The 16,568-nt window shown below is 38.4% G+C and overlaps 1 protein-coding gene across 3 annotated transcripts in view; it reads right to left on the bottom strand.

The window, feature by feature from the left end:
• Positions 1-504: 504 nt before the first annotated feature.
• Positions 505-16,568, bottom strand: part of LOC149795375 (glutathione S-transferase omega-1-like) — a 38,799-nt gene continuing 22,735 nt past the window's right edge. For all 3 annotated transcript variants that reach the window (XM_089965150.1, XM_089965149.1, XM_089965152.1), the window contains exons 2-5: positions 10,358-10,463; positions 3,195-3,414; positions 2,670-2,793; positions 505-1,890 (exon numbers count right to left, since the gene is read on the bottom strand). In XM_089965150.1, coding sequence (XP_089821276.1) covers positions 1,637-1,890; positions 2,670-2,793; positions 3,195-3,414; positions 10,358-10,416 — 657 coding nt within the window. In that variant the 5' untranslated portion in view covers positions 10,417-10,463 and the 3' untranslated portion in view covers positions 505-1,636. The remainder of the gene's footprint in view (positions 1,891-2,669; positions 2,794-3,194; positions 3,415-10,357; positions 10,464-16,568) is intronic.

Genomic DNA, 16,568 nt, shown 5'->3' with positions numbered 1-16,568 from the left:
TCCTCGTTGTGGTCAGCTGCAAATCACAAGAAAGATGTATGCGTCAGTAAGTCAATGTATTCACCAAACCGTACTCAAATTATGCATCCTTTAAACATTGACAGAAGCTTCTTGATGTTTCAGATATAGTGGTGCAAATTAGTGACGTCACCATGGAAACAAAATCGAACATAATACCTCGAAATGGAAAAACTGTAGTCTCTATTTCCTGATCATGAATAGTCTTTGGCTCTGAAAATGTGTTTCAATACTTTTAGGGTCTTTGTGAAGATACGTTTTCATGTATAGAGTGTCTGGGCAGATACGCTACAGAATGTCGTCAATTTTCTTCTGTTGCTTGCAGTGGAATTGCAAGTAGTCTTAAAACAGGCATCAGTGCGCAATAGAGACACACTCACATTTTGACCCAAGCTTTTTGACCCAGTAACAAACTCTAAATGAAACAAGAATATTCTTACTCGTCTAAGTTTCGTTGAAAGGAAGCAATGCTACTGAAAACGAGCAAACTTTATTTTCCTTTATTTCAAACAAAGTTGTATTGTAAAACTTGACTTCTTTACTCATCTTTATACGGCTAAACACATCAGACAACAAAATATAAACATAATAAAAGCAATGTACTTGAGAAACTCTAAACACATTTAGAAAGTGCTAAAACAAGCATCATTTAAACTAGTAAAATTGGTTAAACGCGTCAAAAAAGTCATGTGTATATTGCATTTTATATACTACCTTCTGTTTATCGCCAAATTGTTATTTAACCCCCATATTGTAACTATATTCAAACCTTGTTTTCCTATCATCTTTATTGATTCCTTAAAATAGCAGCAACTATAATAATCTTAAGAATATATAAAGTATTTATTCCATGTTATTTTTCACGAAGACCGCTTATTAAAGAACCAGAAAATATTAGGCAAATATTATGCTCGAATGAATGCTTTATTTCACTTATTAACTCGTTCAGTTTTCATTGAGATTATATGCACTTCCAGGTTTATATATTTTCTTCCATGTCTTCTGGTGAATTTGCAATACTTGTGGCATTTTCTTGTATTTTCTGTTTTTATTCCATAAAAAATCGTGTAACATATCAGAATGTCATCAAAACTCATTCATACTGGGAACTTAATGTTATTCGGCATGCACAAGTGATATTAGGCTATATCACATACAAAACAGAAAAATTAAAGAATAGCTCAGATATCTAGATATAAAAAAGAAATCAATCAGATATCTAAGACATAAAATAGAATACCTCAGATATCTAGCATATAAAATAGCAATAACTCGGATACCTAACTTACAACCTAGAAATAACACAGACAGCTAAGATTACACTAGAAATAACTCAGATAGCTACACTATGAATCATTTATATTAGAAACTCATGTTGGCTTTGTGGCCATCTTCTGGCATGAGATCTTCCAGAGAAAGAAAATGCATGTTTATACTAACGTACATCATACACATACAAAAATACATGGTGCACAGTGAATACTGTCGAATCACGAAGCAGAATGCAAGGGTGAAATAATACAATTCTAACTTTAGACTGGAAATGATCGTATACTGTAGTAAACGAATGGCTGATTTGGTCAACTCGCATTGACAAATACATTAGAATAGCATGGCTTTACGAGTCCAATCCTATGTCGTAATCAGGACTTCCATTTTCAATGTATCCTTTCATAAAGCCGATGTGCCATTCCACCGGATAAAGGGTTTCTTGAACTGCTGGAACTGTCTTCATCCTGGCAATCCAAGCGCTCAGTTTCGGATATTTCTCGGCTTTTATGCCCACATTAGATGTCGGAATGATCGAATCAACTATATCCGTACGATATATATGGGGCCACATGTTAAAGTCAATCATCTTGACACTGTCACCTGCAATTGAAGACAAACTGCGATTTTTGAGCGTTTGAACTAAACGAAAAAGCCTTTTTTCTTAACTAGGACTAACTGAACTAACCTTCAAGTAAACTACCTGCAGCTTGAGAGCCGCGATCATAAAATAAATAAGAGATATGCAAATATGTACAACTGAAAATGAAACTGGTTATTGTGTTTTGTTGTTTTCGTTTTATCAAATGCATATTTTCTTCCTATGAGGTAGCACACTGAAATGCACATTTGACCTTATTTCAAAGCAGGCCATGATAATACGCATGGTTACACGCATGGTTTCTTTTTTAAAAAAATACTCACATAAAATTGCATATGTGTTTTATTATGGGTCGATTTTTCATTATAAGAGGAAATACCAGTTATGCAGAACAAAATCGTCCGATCCCAAGCGAAAAGAAGCATGATGATGTAGATTATTAGGTTTTATCTGGTGTGATGCCTTTTGGCACAGTAACACATGTATGTTATTTAGTGCCGAGGCAACAGAATTATTATATGGTACATATAATCTTGTAATATAAGTTCAGTGCGTACAGGGACCTATTATACAAAATTTTGCTTATACAGACTACGGCCAAAAGCATCATACAATTTATCGGGTAATATTGCAACTCGTTTCTGAAAATAAAACTGTATTTACTTTTCAAAATCAAAAGTTCCTATTTAATAACAGTTTATTTTCGAAATAAACAAAAATGGATTTTTTGGTTTCCCAAACTTGATTAGTGTCAAATGTAATTAATCGCGTGGTTCCTTACCGCCAAAGAAGTCTCCTCTACCAGTGAGTTCGGTCTCCAAGAGGCTTAACGCCTTGTTGTAATCAACTAAAGCTTCCTTGTCTTCGCCTTTCGTCCGCATGGCTTTGTAATAGTTCGTCGTAAACTGCAGATGAAAAATTTGTCAATTTTAAAACGAAAAAAAAATATCTGCAAGAAGCGTGTCAGTAAACACAAAGACCAGTATATAAACTATAAACATCACTTATGAAATGCGGGTTAAACTATGTAATATGCGTCGAAACACTGTTTGATGTAACAATGTAAGTTTGATCGAGTCAGTGAGTGCGAGTTGATGAATGAGTGTTAATGTTGCCGTATTGATACTGTAAATGTTGTTTAACTCTGTATCGGTGTAACATAGTATTTAATGCAATTGAGTCCTGTAAAGAAGTTTGGGATGCTACTGTAGCTCGAAAGCAGTAGATTTCTTTCTATTTGTTTACTAGAAAACCCGTACAGTGCTAATTTTAGTTGTCATCCAATTATTTCTCCCTCATGACTTACTTTTCCAAACCTTTCAAGAAGTATTTTATCCCTAGCTCTTTGGTATGGGGTGTCTGGGGTCAACTTCTCCTGGGGGAAGATATCGTCAAGATAATCATTCACTATGGCAGACTCGTACACGATCTTGTCCCCAAGTTCCAGCACGGGAACCAAACCCAGGGGGTTCCTGTCCAAGAACCATTGTGGCTTGCTCTTCAGGTTTACATTAATCGTCTCATAACTGTGAAAGGATAAGGTGATTTATGTAACTGCCGCTATGCTGTGAACTGCATATAACGGAAAATATTGTATGATATTAACAGTCCAATATGTCGGAAATCCCCGGTGATATATTTGCACATCTAAAGAACATTCTAATTATATCCCAAGGTTTCAAGTTTCTGACTATACCAATGAGGGGAAGTTGCGCAACATTACTCAAGTTCTAAAGTGCACGTGTTCGGAAGGGCAGGATAGCATAATACCTGTCTTCTCCTCAAAAGTGCGGGGGTAAAACCTCGATTACATTCCAGGTTTATCATTACATAGCTTTTCAATTTGTCCTTGCCTTTGCCAGGAGCTAGAAATGCGAGGATAAAAGGAGGTGACTTGGTCCGTCTGTGTACGAGTGCTTGCGGATATGTCTGATGCCCTGTCATCGTAAACCATCTTCAAATGAATTGTAAAACTTTTGAGCTATGCAAAGCGGTTTCAAAAATGCCATGCCGTAATGAGTAGTGAAATATTATTAGGCTACCGTAATGTAAGGTGTTAAATATATACCAATAGTGGAAGGGATGTCGAAGCATGTTCCTTATAATATCTGTTTCAAGTTTTGTTATCTTCCTCCAGCTCTGTGTTTGAAATTAACGGTAAGGGGTACGGATCAACTAAAAATATAATACTTTTTATGTTTGTCAACGAAATAATGGAACTCGTGACCAAATGACATATATTGGTTCCTGCCATGATCTCTTAATATACGTAGTGTTAGCATTGCCGTTGTTGTTGTTGTTGCTGTTTGGGGTTTAACACCATTTTACGGCACATGATACGATAAACATAACGGACAGTATATTTGGTAGAAGAAAAACTAGGAAAATAACGGGACGAACCACCGATCCACGAAAATATACAGGCAAGCATTCTCTCTTACCCACGCGGACAGAGGTAAGATGTCAGTGGTCTGAAAAGGTGAGCACCTCAACACTCGTTAACACGGCTCCCACATCTGACGTTTAAATATAGACCCTGACCAAATGAATATATATCTCAATATCGTTTAAGTTTTGAATTTCACCACCGGACATAAATGAAGTCGTTCATTTTCAAAATCAATGATTGACCGCAAAGGTATTTTAATTATGAGCAGATATGCCCCTGCACACGGGTAGTGGTCTCAGTACAGTAGCAGAACAAACTAAAAAAATCAAGCAATACGACACAAGGCGGACACGGGAAATGTGAATGAGAATTAAGCAGTTCCGGTACTAGGACACAATGCAGACAAGGAGAATGTGAGTCGGAATTGAGCATAGATCATGTCGAGCAGCAGGACACAAGGCGAACACTGAGAATGTAAATCGGAATTGAGTCAGTCGAATAGTAAGAAACAATGCGGAGAAGGAAAATGTGAACCGGGATAAAGCATGTCGAATAGTAGATCAAGTCGAATTGTAGGACACAAGGCAGACACGGAGAATATGAATCGGAATAGAGTGAGTCGAGCAGTAGGAAACAGGTCGGACATGGCGAAGTAGTAGGACATATGGCATATACTGATAATTTCAATTAGAATAAAGCTCCATTGCATGCAGAATTTTTTTTAAGTCTGCCCTGACTTTTAACGTCATCGTAATAAAATGCCAGTGTAATCAACAATACCATGCTTCACCTTGGAGACATTCTTAGTGTCTGCAGTAGCTATTGTGAACATTAATTATGCAAAAACTAAGTTGAGACTAAAGCGATCTCCAATAAGAAATTTCATAAAATGAATATTCATTAATATGGAAAGTATAACACTGAATAAACAATGTCATTCCTACTTGCAATTACACTGGTCAGGGAGAGCCTTCTGAGTAAGCTAGAATATAATTGGCGTGGACGCATCTATGTGGTCAAAAAACTAATACTGAACACATGTTAATAAAACAAAATGTAGGTCACATTGACCTTTGTTTTTAAGGCTGAATTACTAACATAGATGGATCCAACTTTGAAGTTGTATAACTGGAAGAACATAAACAGTATGCAATAAATCATCTTTAAATATAACAAAATAATCTTTGACTCATGGAATACAGGTTACAAACTTATTTTTGAAAGAAAGATATAAATTTTATGAAGATGCATCCACTCACAATGTTTCACGATTTAATTAGAAAATCATGCAAATAACATGCTAAAACACAAGTGGCCATCAGCTAAATTCAAAAGTTAACAGGCAGTAAAAGATCAAATACAGATAACGATGAGCTTGTTGTTGTAAGGATGTATGAAAGTAACACATGTATATCGTCATTAACTTCACGAACAGTGGATGAGAAATGAACATGAATAAAACAATGAACCCCAAAGAAGCGATGTGTAAAATATGGGTTATAATGACCTAATACTGAAATGAAAGAGTAGTACTAATCAAGATGTACCCTCCCACAAAGATTCAAAGTAAGACAGCATGTTCACGGCATGCCAAAAACAACCACCATCCGTAGTCATGAGCCAAATGCAAAAGCGTTCTAATCAAGATGCATACAGTCATCTAGTTTCATTATTCCGGCACGAACGGTTATTAAGATAGAACACAGGTCAGTAACATGCCAAATTGTGGGTCACCATGACCTATTTTTGTGATGAGCATGTAGTAATCGTCAAAATTCCTCCTCTCACTAACGTAACATTATTTATACAGTGTGCAAAAAATATGAGCTAAACGCAAAAGCCTAGAATTTACAATTTATCTACATGAACAAAATTAGCCCCCGCCTCCTTCGGCGTGGGGGTGGGCTGGCTTAGCTTTATGAAACCCAGTCTGAACTGTAGCCCAGGACCTACGAAGAAACAATAATTTTGATTCAGTAATCTCTGTGTGTATATACAATGTTATCTATGCGGATGCCAACGCCAAAGCCACGTGTAGCGCAATAGCTCTCCTATGAATCGCATATGAGAAAAAAATTGTAGAATTTATTATAAATGGAAAAAGAAAGAAATGGTGAAAGAAAAGAAGAAAGTCTCTAGCAGAATTTTAAGACAGGTCTTCACCCTTGGACTTAAATGTTCAGATCTTTTAATACGAACTGTTGGGTTTTAATTATCTAACTTACTCTCCACATGACATTTCTTAATGCTCGGATAAGAGTGTTTATTTTTTAATTCGAACACGGAAGTATAAGTAGATTTACCAGCGTGTTAGAAATTGACTTATTTAATCGTGCGCATTCACGCATGTCACAGAAAGAACTGCTCTATTTTTACGATGATTCATCCTAAGCATTAAGAAAATCCACCAAGGCATTTAGGATACTTGAACGAAACAATATTAACACTAAGGAAAATGTTATAGTTTGGACATAAATGTTCAATTGGGACTATATTCTTGAGGGCTGGAGTAGTATGTTAAAGTACAGACATCCTCAAGCCAGTCAGGAGAACGAATATGCCAGGATAGGAATTGATGGAGATTTTGGTGAGATAAAACCATGGTCATATATCATCGGACTCAAAGGCACAAATCTTAAGCCAGTACATGCCGGTAAATGGATTAAGAATAGCAAATGAAGAACAAATTAGCACCACAAAAGAAAATCTGTTTGAAAAAAAAACGATTACGAGATGGGTTGCAGTACAGTAGTTAAAATATGCACGACAATTTAATGGTCTGTCATCTGGCACTGATACCACGCGTACCAGAGGAAATCAATCTATCTTCCAAAGGTGATAAATGACTACAAAGGTATCAATCATCTCAGTCAAAATCGTCATATACACTGACAATCCAAGCAGACAACGCCATTCGCCGCAAAAGTGTAATGTTCTACATAAGCTATGTTTAGATACATATTGTCGTCTTGCCTGACTAGCAGTACTGGCTTTGACCGTATATATATGTCTTTATGTCCTATAAATTCAGCCGAATATAAAATTAGTATCTTTATTAACTACATGTACTTTGTCCTTTTGACCATCCTACTGCCAGTGCTGTTGCTGCTCGTTTCAATGCTCTCGTCACTAAATACAATCTGAAATGTGCGTCTTTTCTGAATATTTCAGGATATCTTGATTACTGTTTAAAATCGACAAAATTAACCTTTTACGCTCATGTATGATATTTCGCAGAAACGTCCGGCTCTGACCAACCTTTACTCCAGCCAGACATATAAAAAAAATCCACATTACAGCTTGATGCCAAGATAGTCGCGTTTCATTCTAGTCATGAAATATTTGTTTCACCTGTCTAAAACTAAGTTTACCTTAAAGTTGCTTTGTAACATCATATTATTATGTGGCACAATTTTATAATTATGTTAAGTTCGTCACCAGCTAGAAAATAAAGACAGATGTGAAATCGGAAGTGAAACTATAATTTTCAAGTGTGACCATTTATTGTGCGTGAGCGAAGATTCTACTAAATTAAATTCACAAGTGCTAGCACAACAGCTGTGCTACAGTAGTTTACGCACACCAATAGCCGGAATTTAAGTTTATCACTGGATCAATTTGTTTTTTTAATTTTTGTGTGCTTTGGTGGGCGATCATCGTATCATAGGTAATTTTTTTCAATTGTGCTCAGGGGAGCCCTGGGTGTTTGAGTGCTCGAAAGAGCTCGCCTTTAGTGATCATTCCCATCTAACCTCTGTCCACGTGGACTTGACCAATGTGGGAATATGAGAAAGCTTGCCAGTACCTTCCCGTGGGTCGGTGGCTCTTACCTGAGTTTTCCCTTGTTATTCATCCGTCAATTGCTCATTTTCTCAACGTCTCAAGTTGGATTTCTCTAACTGCAAAACGCGACACATCACATTTTCCCTCAGGCTGTTTGCAATTCCGGGTGAAAGCTCGATCATAGCACAGCAAAGGAAATTGATTAGGACGCTTATATTGCTACAAAATATGATGCACCTAGATCGTTCTGAATTTTCCAAGACAAATTCGATATGTGTGCTATGCCCCAGCTATGGTGATGATGCAATAATTTCAGTGGATATAATTTCATCCCATACGTTCTCCGACGACCTCAACTCCAAGCAAGTTTGACATCAGTGGACAAATCGACAATTTCACCATCAGTTACTTGTACCTGAACATACCTCTATTGTGTGTTTAACTTTTGGCCACAAAAGTAGACTGCAATGGTCATTATACATAATTAACGTTTGTCTTGAAGATATCGTTGTCATACATCAATGCTGTTGGCACATCAGCTCATCCAAGACTACTGACACATCAAGGCATAAAATTACTGGAATTCATTCGGAATACTCTATGCTTTGTGACTTGTTACTGAACGTTCAGAAGTTTGGAGATTTAATTCACAATACCGTACGTTCCTTTTAAATTTTCACTTTTAATTTTATGGAAAAAAACTTATTTGTTGAATTTTATTAAACTAGTTGGGATTTTTAGTTGTTACTTAGACCGTTCCGGTGGCTCAAGTGGTTAAAGAGTCCGCCTCGAAAGCAGGAAGTTGCGTGTTCTAACCTCGGCCAAGTCATAATAAGGACTTATAAAAATGGCACTAGCAGCTGCATCGCTTGGCGCTCAGCATTAAGAGGGTAGTGTTAGGAATGGTCGGCCAGGTGTCAGGATAATGCAACTGGGTGGAACATAATGCTACATGTCTGTGGCATGATACCCCAGTGCTAGACATCACTATAAAGGCCACACTGTATAGATCGAAGCGAAATGACAAAAACAATAATTCAATCTCTATTAAAAATCAAAACCACACACTCTCACACACTTTTCTACTTACGTTTAAGAACACAGATTTGCAACACTATGCAGGAGGATGCATTTACTAGGATTTTATTAAAAAATATCCAGTCGAAGGCAGTGACAAAGGACATTTCCATCCTTTAAAATTAGGCTAACTCCATGAGGAACTTCATTTTTAAGTAGCCATCTAGAGCACATTGATCTTTTATGAATAATCTGACAATGCCCATTAAATCAATATTCTGAGAGAAGCAATCGTAGACTGCTACAAAGACATGGCCGTGAAGCCATGGACATAGCTATGAATGGTATTTTCTATCCAGAACAGGAACTACAGCAGTCACAAACCAAACCTTAAAGTAGTTGAAAAGTACACAAAGATGAAACAACATTGCTGTTACAATGGCCACAAAAAGAACAATACTTACCTCCGATTTTTCATGACAGGACAAAAAGAAAACTTCGAGAATTATTTGGAAGACGCATGGGCTCTAACTCCAGAATCAAGAATCTTGAAAGGCTGTCATAAAGGCCAACTGAAACCGTCACTAACTTAATTGGAACCCTTTAAAAAAAACTTAAAGCACAAAATCATTATCTATGAGAAAAAGTATATTTATTTTTTATTTATCTGAGGACTGTACGGAAGTTAAAGGGGATTCAGGTGGTAGAGTTAAGTTTTGCTTATATGCAGTATACTTTCAGTTTCAGAACCCTTTCCACATCCTGTCTTTTGTGAGAATCGGTGCAATTGTTGGTTAGTACATACAGGTGCTGGCCAGTATGTGTACGTAATGGATAGTAATATGTCTTGATGAGTAGACAATGGGCGATTGTCAATAGTTGTGCGTGTTGGTGAGTAAGTCTAGGTGATGCTCAGTAGATGTAGTAATTTTTATTAATACTTTTCCCACTGAGACCTTTGTGACATTTTTGAAACCTGGTTTTGTAACCTCATTGTTAAATTCCCACTGCGGCCACAGTGCCATTTTTGGAACCAGATTTTGAAGCCTCAATGTGAAATTCTCATTTAGGCCATAGTGCCATTTTTGGAAACCCAATTTGATAATCTCATTAAAAAATTACCACTGAGGTCATAGTGATATGATGAGGTACAAATGACACATTAAACATCAGAGGTTAATCTGCAACCCAAAAAATATTCTGAAAAGTTCAAATCAAAATCCTTTATATCATGATCGAAACCACGGGACTAAAGACGACTGAAATATGAAGGAACTTACGGAATACGTTTGTGCGCCAACACAAGTCTGGATCTCTCAGCATATGGACAGAAGCGCATGCTGTATAGACGGATTACTCCATCTTTGAGCGGCGGGAACTCCGACCCTATAATAATAATAATAATAATACTAATAATAAGAAGAATAAGAAGAAGAAGGAGTGTGTGTGTGTGTGTGTGTGTGTGTGTGTGTGTGTGTGTGTGTGTTTGGATTTTTAACGTAGTGCCAACAATTTTTTAGTCATTTCTCTACGATGTCTGCAGTTTGGCAATTTACAGTATGTCTAGCACTGGGGCATCATGCCGCAGACATAGCATCATGATGTCCCACCCTGTCACGTTATCCTGACACCAGGCCGACCGGTCCTAGCACTAACCACGAAATGCTGATCGCCAAGCTAGACAGCTGGTAGTATCATTTGTATACGTCCTGGTATGACTTGGCCGGGGTTTGAACCTGCGACCTCCCCCATCGGAGGCGGACGCTCGAAACACTAATACCTTTTTACCTGCTAAATTTTTGTCAGAAACCACTCTTCCTGCGTACAGTATAATTTAATAACGAGAAACAAGATATTTGCTTTTATCATGCATATACTGTAACCTTGCTTACTCAGTAATTAAAGAAACAAATCATGCCGCCAATTGAAAAAAATTCTTATCACCATCACAACATTGCTAAATTACTGGCAAAACAACTACATTGTGTCACACTTGATTATTTAATTGTTATTTCAGTGTGTAATATTTTTATCAATTAGAATACTCAGCGCGTATCAGTACTTCTATGTAATCATGATCACTGACAAATAAGTGAATGGAAGAAAGAATGAAACAGATAAAAGTACATTTTTTTAATAGTGCAGACATTACATGTAAATATATCCAGTAAAACATATAATAAAACAATGTTTTATTTTATTGATTTAGCCATCACAGTTTACGTTGTTTTGAGATATCTATTAATAGTATCACACCATAACTATTTAAATTAATTTATTCATTTTAGATGCAGACAGCAAAACGTGAAACTCTTTATTGCTCTAAGTTTTTACAATTACAGAATCTCTAGAGAGGTGGTATCTCAATAGAAGACAGAGTAATACATAAAGTTGATAAATTTGTGCATTACGAATCTGCATTTAAACGACACTCGGATCATACTGTTTGTATAAGTTACATGAGATAAATTATTAAGTGATTTGAAATAAGTGTAAGGTTATCAGATCTGTTATCTAGTCAAAAGTACAAAGTTTGTATGCTCAATACTGAGACTTCGTCAGCACCTTAATGGCCGATGATATTGCTGACATCGTTCGGCTAGGAGATAACTAAGTAAGCACTGTCTACAGGAAAGGTATATACAGAGACGTAGCTATGATATTTTGCGCCCGGGGACGAACTATAAAATTGGCGCCCCAGCCCCCTCCCGTTTAATCACAATTTTGAATATTACCCTTGTTTACTTTTTATAATGTAACGTTGTAAGCCTCATTTTGGCGCCCCTGTACCTTGGCGCCCGGGGACATATGTATCCCCCTGCCCCCCCCCCCCCCAGCTACGCCTCTGGGTATATAGTACTAGCAATATTGGTAGTGATGTGTCGGTAGTTGTGGAAGTGATGGCGGTAGTGATGATGGTGGGAGTCCATTGTTACGAGCAGACTGTGTGATTCTATTCTGCGATACGTGTAGCAGCTTCCCTTTACCCTTTTAAAATTTGTACGTGCTTTTCTGTGTTCACTTTTGATTTGTAAATTGTGTGTGTGTGTGTGTGTGTGTGTGTGGTGTGTGTGTGTGATTTGGATTTTTAACGTAGCTTTAACAATTTTTCAGTCATATCACAACGATGACTGCAATGTGGCAGTTTATAGTGATGTCTAGCACTGGAGCATCATGCTGCAGACATGTATCATGATACCCCACCCAGCCACATTATCATGACACCAGACAGACCAGTCCTAACACTAACCTCTTGATGCTGAGCGTCAAGCGAGGCAGCTGTTAGTACCAGTTTTGTAAGTCTTTGGTATGACTCGGCCGGGAATCGAACCCACGACCTCCCGCATCTGAGGCGGACGCTCCAGCCACTAGGCCACCGGAGCGGTGATTTGCAAATTAATACAAGCATACTTTTGTATGTTCCTATTAAGAGAAGGTATATAGTAATGTAAAAATTTAATGCAGTCATCGCTGTGTCAAAAAGGATAAATAGTTTCATCAAAATTTCATGTTTTTACGGGCAAACGTTGACGAGGAACCGAGGTACGTGCGCAAATTTAACGAAGTTTACGAGACAGTAAAAATACATTTATGTGACCTATAATACAAGCGACGAGTAGCATTCAGCGAAAATTCTATCGAAAGTAGTGAATGGGGATACTAGAGCCTCAATGGGAATTATCATTACAGAGACCCCTGGGACACTCTAGCCTCAATGGAAATTTAACATGGAGAAAAATCGTGGGACACTCTAGCCTCAAGGGGAATTTAACATGGGAAAAAGTCTTGGGTCACTCTAGCCTCAAGGGGAATTGAACATGGTGAAAAAATCGTGGGTCACTCTACGTACAAGGGGGAATTTAACATGGGGGAATAGAGTTTGGGTTTGTCTAGGGACAAGGGGAATTGAATATGGGATTTTTTTTTTAAATTTAAATTTAAATTTAAATTTAAAAAAAGGGGTAGGCAATGGAAAGGCTATCTCTTTTCGAGAAATATGTCTGGCCCTGAAAAGGGCCTTTGGGTTTATGTTAATATTAATATTAACATAGATGGCATCTGTCACATCTTCTTCTTCTTCTTCTTAAACTCCTTCTAACTGCCGGTCCATACACAAGTACCCTCTTGAGACATCCTTGTCTTTCTATGTAAACTCTCCTCATCCATTGACTAGTATCTGTCCTATCAACAACAGTCCACTTGGACCTGACATACATGAGCATGTCCGTCCTAAACATCATGGAAGACACAAGGGTGGATGACTCAACTGTGGTCCACATCTTGAAGCGACGAGAATAGGTGAATCAATGCAGTGAACTGCGCTTATTTATAGGTACAGGAAGGATTGAAACGGATTGAATTCATTCACCAATCCGAACACGCGTAACAAAATTCAGTCAGCTCGCATCCAATCCGAAGAGAGCAGTCTGTGACGTCACGTGGTCTATATAGATTCGTTAGCGCTTGTGTGCAGTCAATCTATGTGACAGTGATTCAACATGACGGAAACTCAGAAAACGATCCATTGGGGTGTACCAGCAGGGGAGACTGCCCAAGGGAACCCGGACTTACTTTCAGAAGAGGGAAATTGGGATTTTGTGGATTTTCTTACCTCGCAAGAATTTGTTCCGGAACCTTCGTTACCTTCTTCATTACCGCAAATGGAGAATTTTAGACAGAGACAGAAAGAAGAATTGGAGAAATTTATGCAACGACAAAAGGAAGCGGAACAAGCTTTTCTCCTACAGCAACAGCAACAGCAACAAGAAGAGGTAAGAAAAAAACAAGAAGAAGAAGAAGTAGCAGCAAAGAAACAAGAGGGTGAAAATCAAACGGCTACGGTACTGTTGGACATTTTAGCGGAGTTAAGAAGTCTGAAACAAATGTATCAGACTTCTTTATCACGACCGAAGAGAATACGACCTTCCCGAGCTAAACATGCCAACCCTGTGACTAAGCCTATCGTACCACCCTTAGTGATTTCAACCCAATCATCAGAAGTAGGCCTCGGCCGTGGCAAAGGCTTAAGGCAGTTAAAGTTGATTGGTTAAACTCACCCCTACACCAAAATAAAAAGGCCCTTTTCAGGGCCACCCACTTCTCTCGAAAAGAGATAGCCTTTCAATTTGCCAATAACTCAAAAATCAACAAAAAAATACAAACCATTTTACCCTTATAGTACGTGTCTGTGTATGAGTGCGTGAGTGTAGCTTCTTATTTTAAAATCAAAACTCAAAGACACTTACCTTATATCATTCATGTATTCTTTTATCCATTTTTTACAATCCAATTCAGAACACAACACTTTAATTAAAAGTTCATTGACTTCTTCTTTCTCCTTGTTTAGTCTCTCTGTTTTTTGAATTTCTTCACCGTTTTTTCCTCATTTTCTTCCCTTCTTCTTTTCTTGTCCTGTTTCTTTGCCTCTTGTAAATAGAATTGTCTTCTTTCTTCCTCTTCTTCCTCTGAAGAATCCCTCTCTTCTTCCGAAGAATCCCTCTCTTCTTCCGAAGAATCCCTCTCTTCTTCTGAAGAATCCTTCTTTTCTTCTGACTCCTCTTGTTTCTTTTTTGGGCAATCTGGAGACCAATGTCCTTTTTCTTTACAATAATAACAGGTATCTTGACTTTTGTCTTTTTTAGCCCCTGTTTTTTTTTTTCTTTTTTGACGGTCTGGACACTCTGAAGACCAATGCCCTTTCTTCTGACAGATATAGCAAGTATCCTGACTTTTATCTCGAAAGGAAGGAGAGTAGTCCGTAGGCTGGTCTGAAGAGAATTTTCTAATGACCCCTCGCAAAGCTCTGACGAAACGTTCGATTTGGTTAGTCTCTTCCATCGTTGTGCTCGGCTTGAGAGTGAAATGAATAGTGAAAGGACAAGACACACACTCTTTTATATACGCTGGTCTGCCATGACTATAAATTAGTCTATGGTGTTTAAACTTGAGTCATTTGACGTTTTGCACTCAAGATGAAACGATCCTATTCATTCGAGAAGAAAGAAGAAGAAAGTAAGAGGCAGAAACGTGATCTATCGCCTCGTACCAGGGCTGAAATCTTGGCACAAATTCATGCCAGTGATTTTGAAGAGGACATGAGTGAACCAGAATTTGAACCCTCTAAACCAAGTTCACCACCCTTAGTCAACCCTGAAAAGTACTATCACATTCGAGAGACGGAAAAGCGCTCCTCTAGAAAATTTAGAACCACGGCTTACACCTACACGGTGAAGTTTAAAGATTTCAAGGCCGACGTACCCTTGGAGAAAGCAGAAGGGTTTATCACCGAGATGTGGGATTCTTTGCTCACTGAAATCAAGCGACAATGTCAACCCAAAGAAGACGACCGCTTGACACTATCCATAGATCACGACGGTTTGAAATCCCCTGTTTGGATCGAGTTTAGCAGACCCGCAGAACTAACCCCTTCCAAAGTCATGGACAAGACTCAACACGTACAACAATCTAATGATCAGTTTGACATCACCGATGGTAAAGCCACACTGAAAATGGCCCACGTCTCTCCTCCTCAAGGGACTGGACGCAAAAAGATGTTATTGGTGAACGAGCTTCGCAGCATTAAGCGTAGCCTTGTCCAAATTCACAATCCTCAAGACCAGATGTGTTTAGCTCGAGCCATCGTGGTGGGACGAACCTATGCCAACAAGAAAGACACGGCAGAATGGAAAAGAGCCTGGAAAACTATTCGACAATCGGACCGAGCCAAACAACGAAACGAAGCAGAACTCCTGTTGCAACAAGCTGGTCTGTCCAAAGACACACCCTGTGGCATTCCTGAGATGCAAAAATTGCAAGATGCCCTAGCTCCACGATACACCTTGAAAGTGCACCCTCAAGAAGTGCGTGGGTCTCTGTTGTTTCGAGGCCAAGACTTTAAAGACGGAAAATACATTCACCTTTATCATCACGATGACCATTTCGATACCATTACCAGTATCACTGCATTCCTGCGATACGGTTATTATTGTGAGAAATGTGACTATGGTTATAACAATCGAAAGCAACACAAACATTGCGGATGGAAATGCCCAGGATGTTTGGCCTCTCCACCCTGTCTGAGCCAGTGCCTTGTTCAACTTGTTTGCGCACGCTTGTCAGCCCTACCTGTTAACAACAACATTTGAAGACGCAAGGTTCACAGAATAAATGTGCTTGTCAACTCCTGAGATTGTGCCCTACCTGTGGACAAGACATACGTACCAATAGTACCAAGGCACACGCATGTCGAGGAAAGAAAAAATGTCACATTTGTCACCACATCGTGGACTTGGAACACCAATGCTACGTGCAAAAATACCAACCCCCACCAAAGAAAGAGGACGGTCACAAGAAGAAAGGCAATTTCATCTTTTTCGATTTCGAATGCATGCAAGAGACAGGCATTCACATTCCTAATTTCTGCGTGGCTCATCGAGCGTGCGAGAAGTGCATTCAAGAACCTATCTTCAGTCATTGCCCTCACTGCAGCAA

Source organism: Sinohyriopsis cumingii, chromosome 7, assembly GCF_028554795.1.
Source record: "Sinohyriopsis cumingii isolate HCF-2022 chromosome 7, ASM2855479v2, whole genome shotgun sequence".
Lineage (NCBI taxonomy): Eukaryota > Metazoa > Mollusca > Bivalvia > Unionida > Unionidae > Sinohyriopsis > Sinohyriopsis cumingii.
This window is presented reverse-complemented; position numbering and strand designations above follow the sequence as displayed.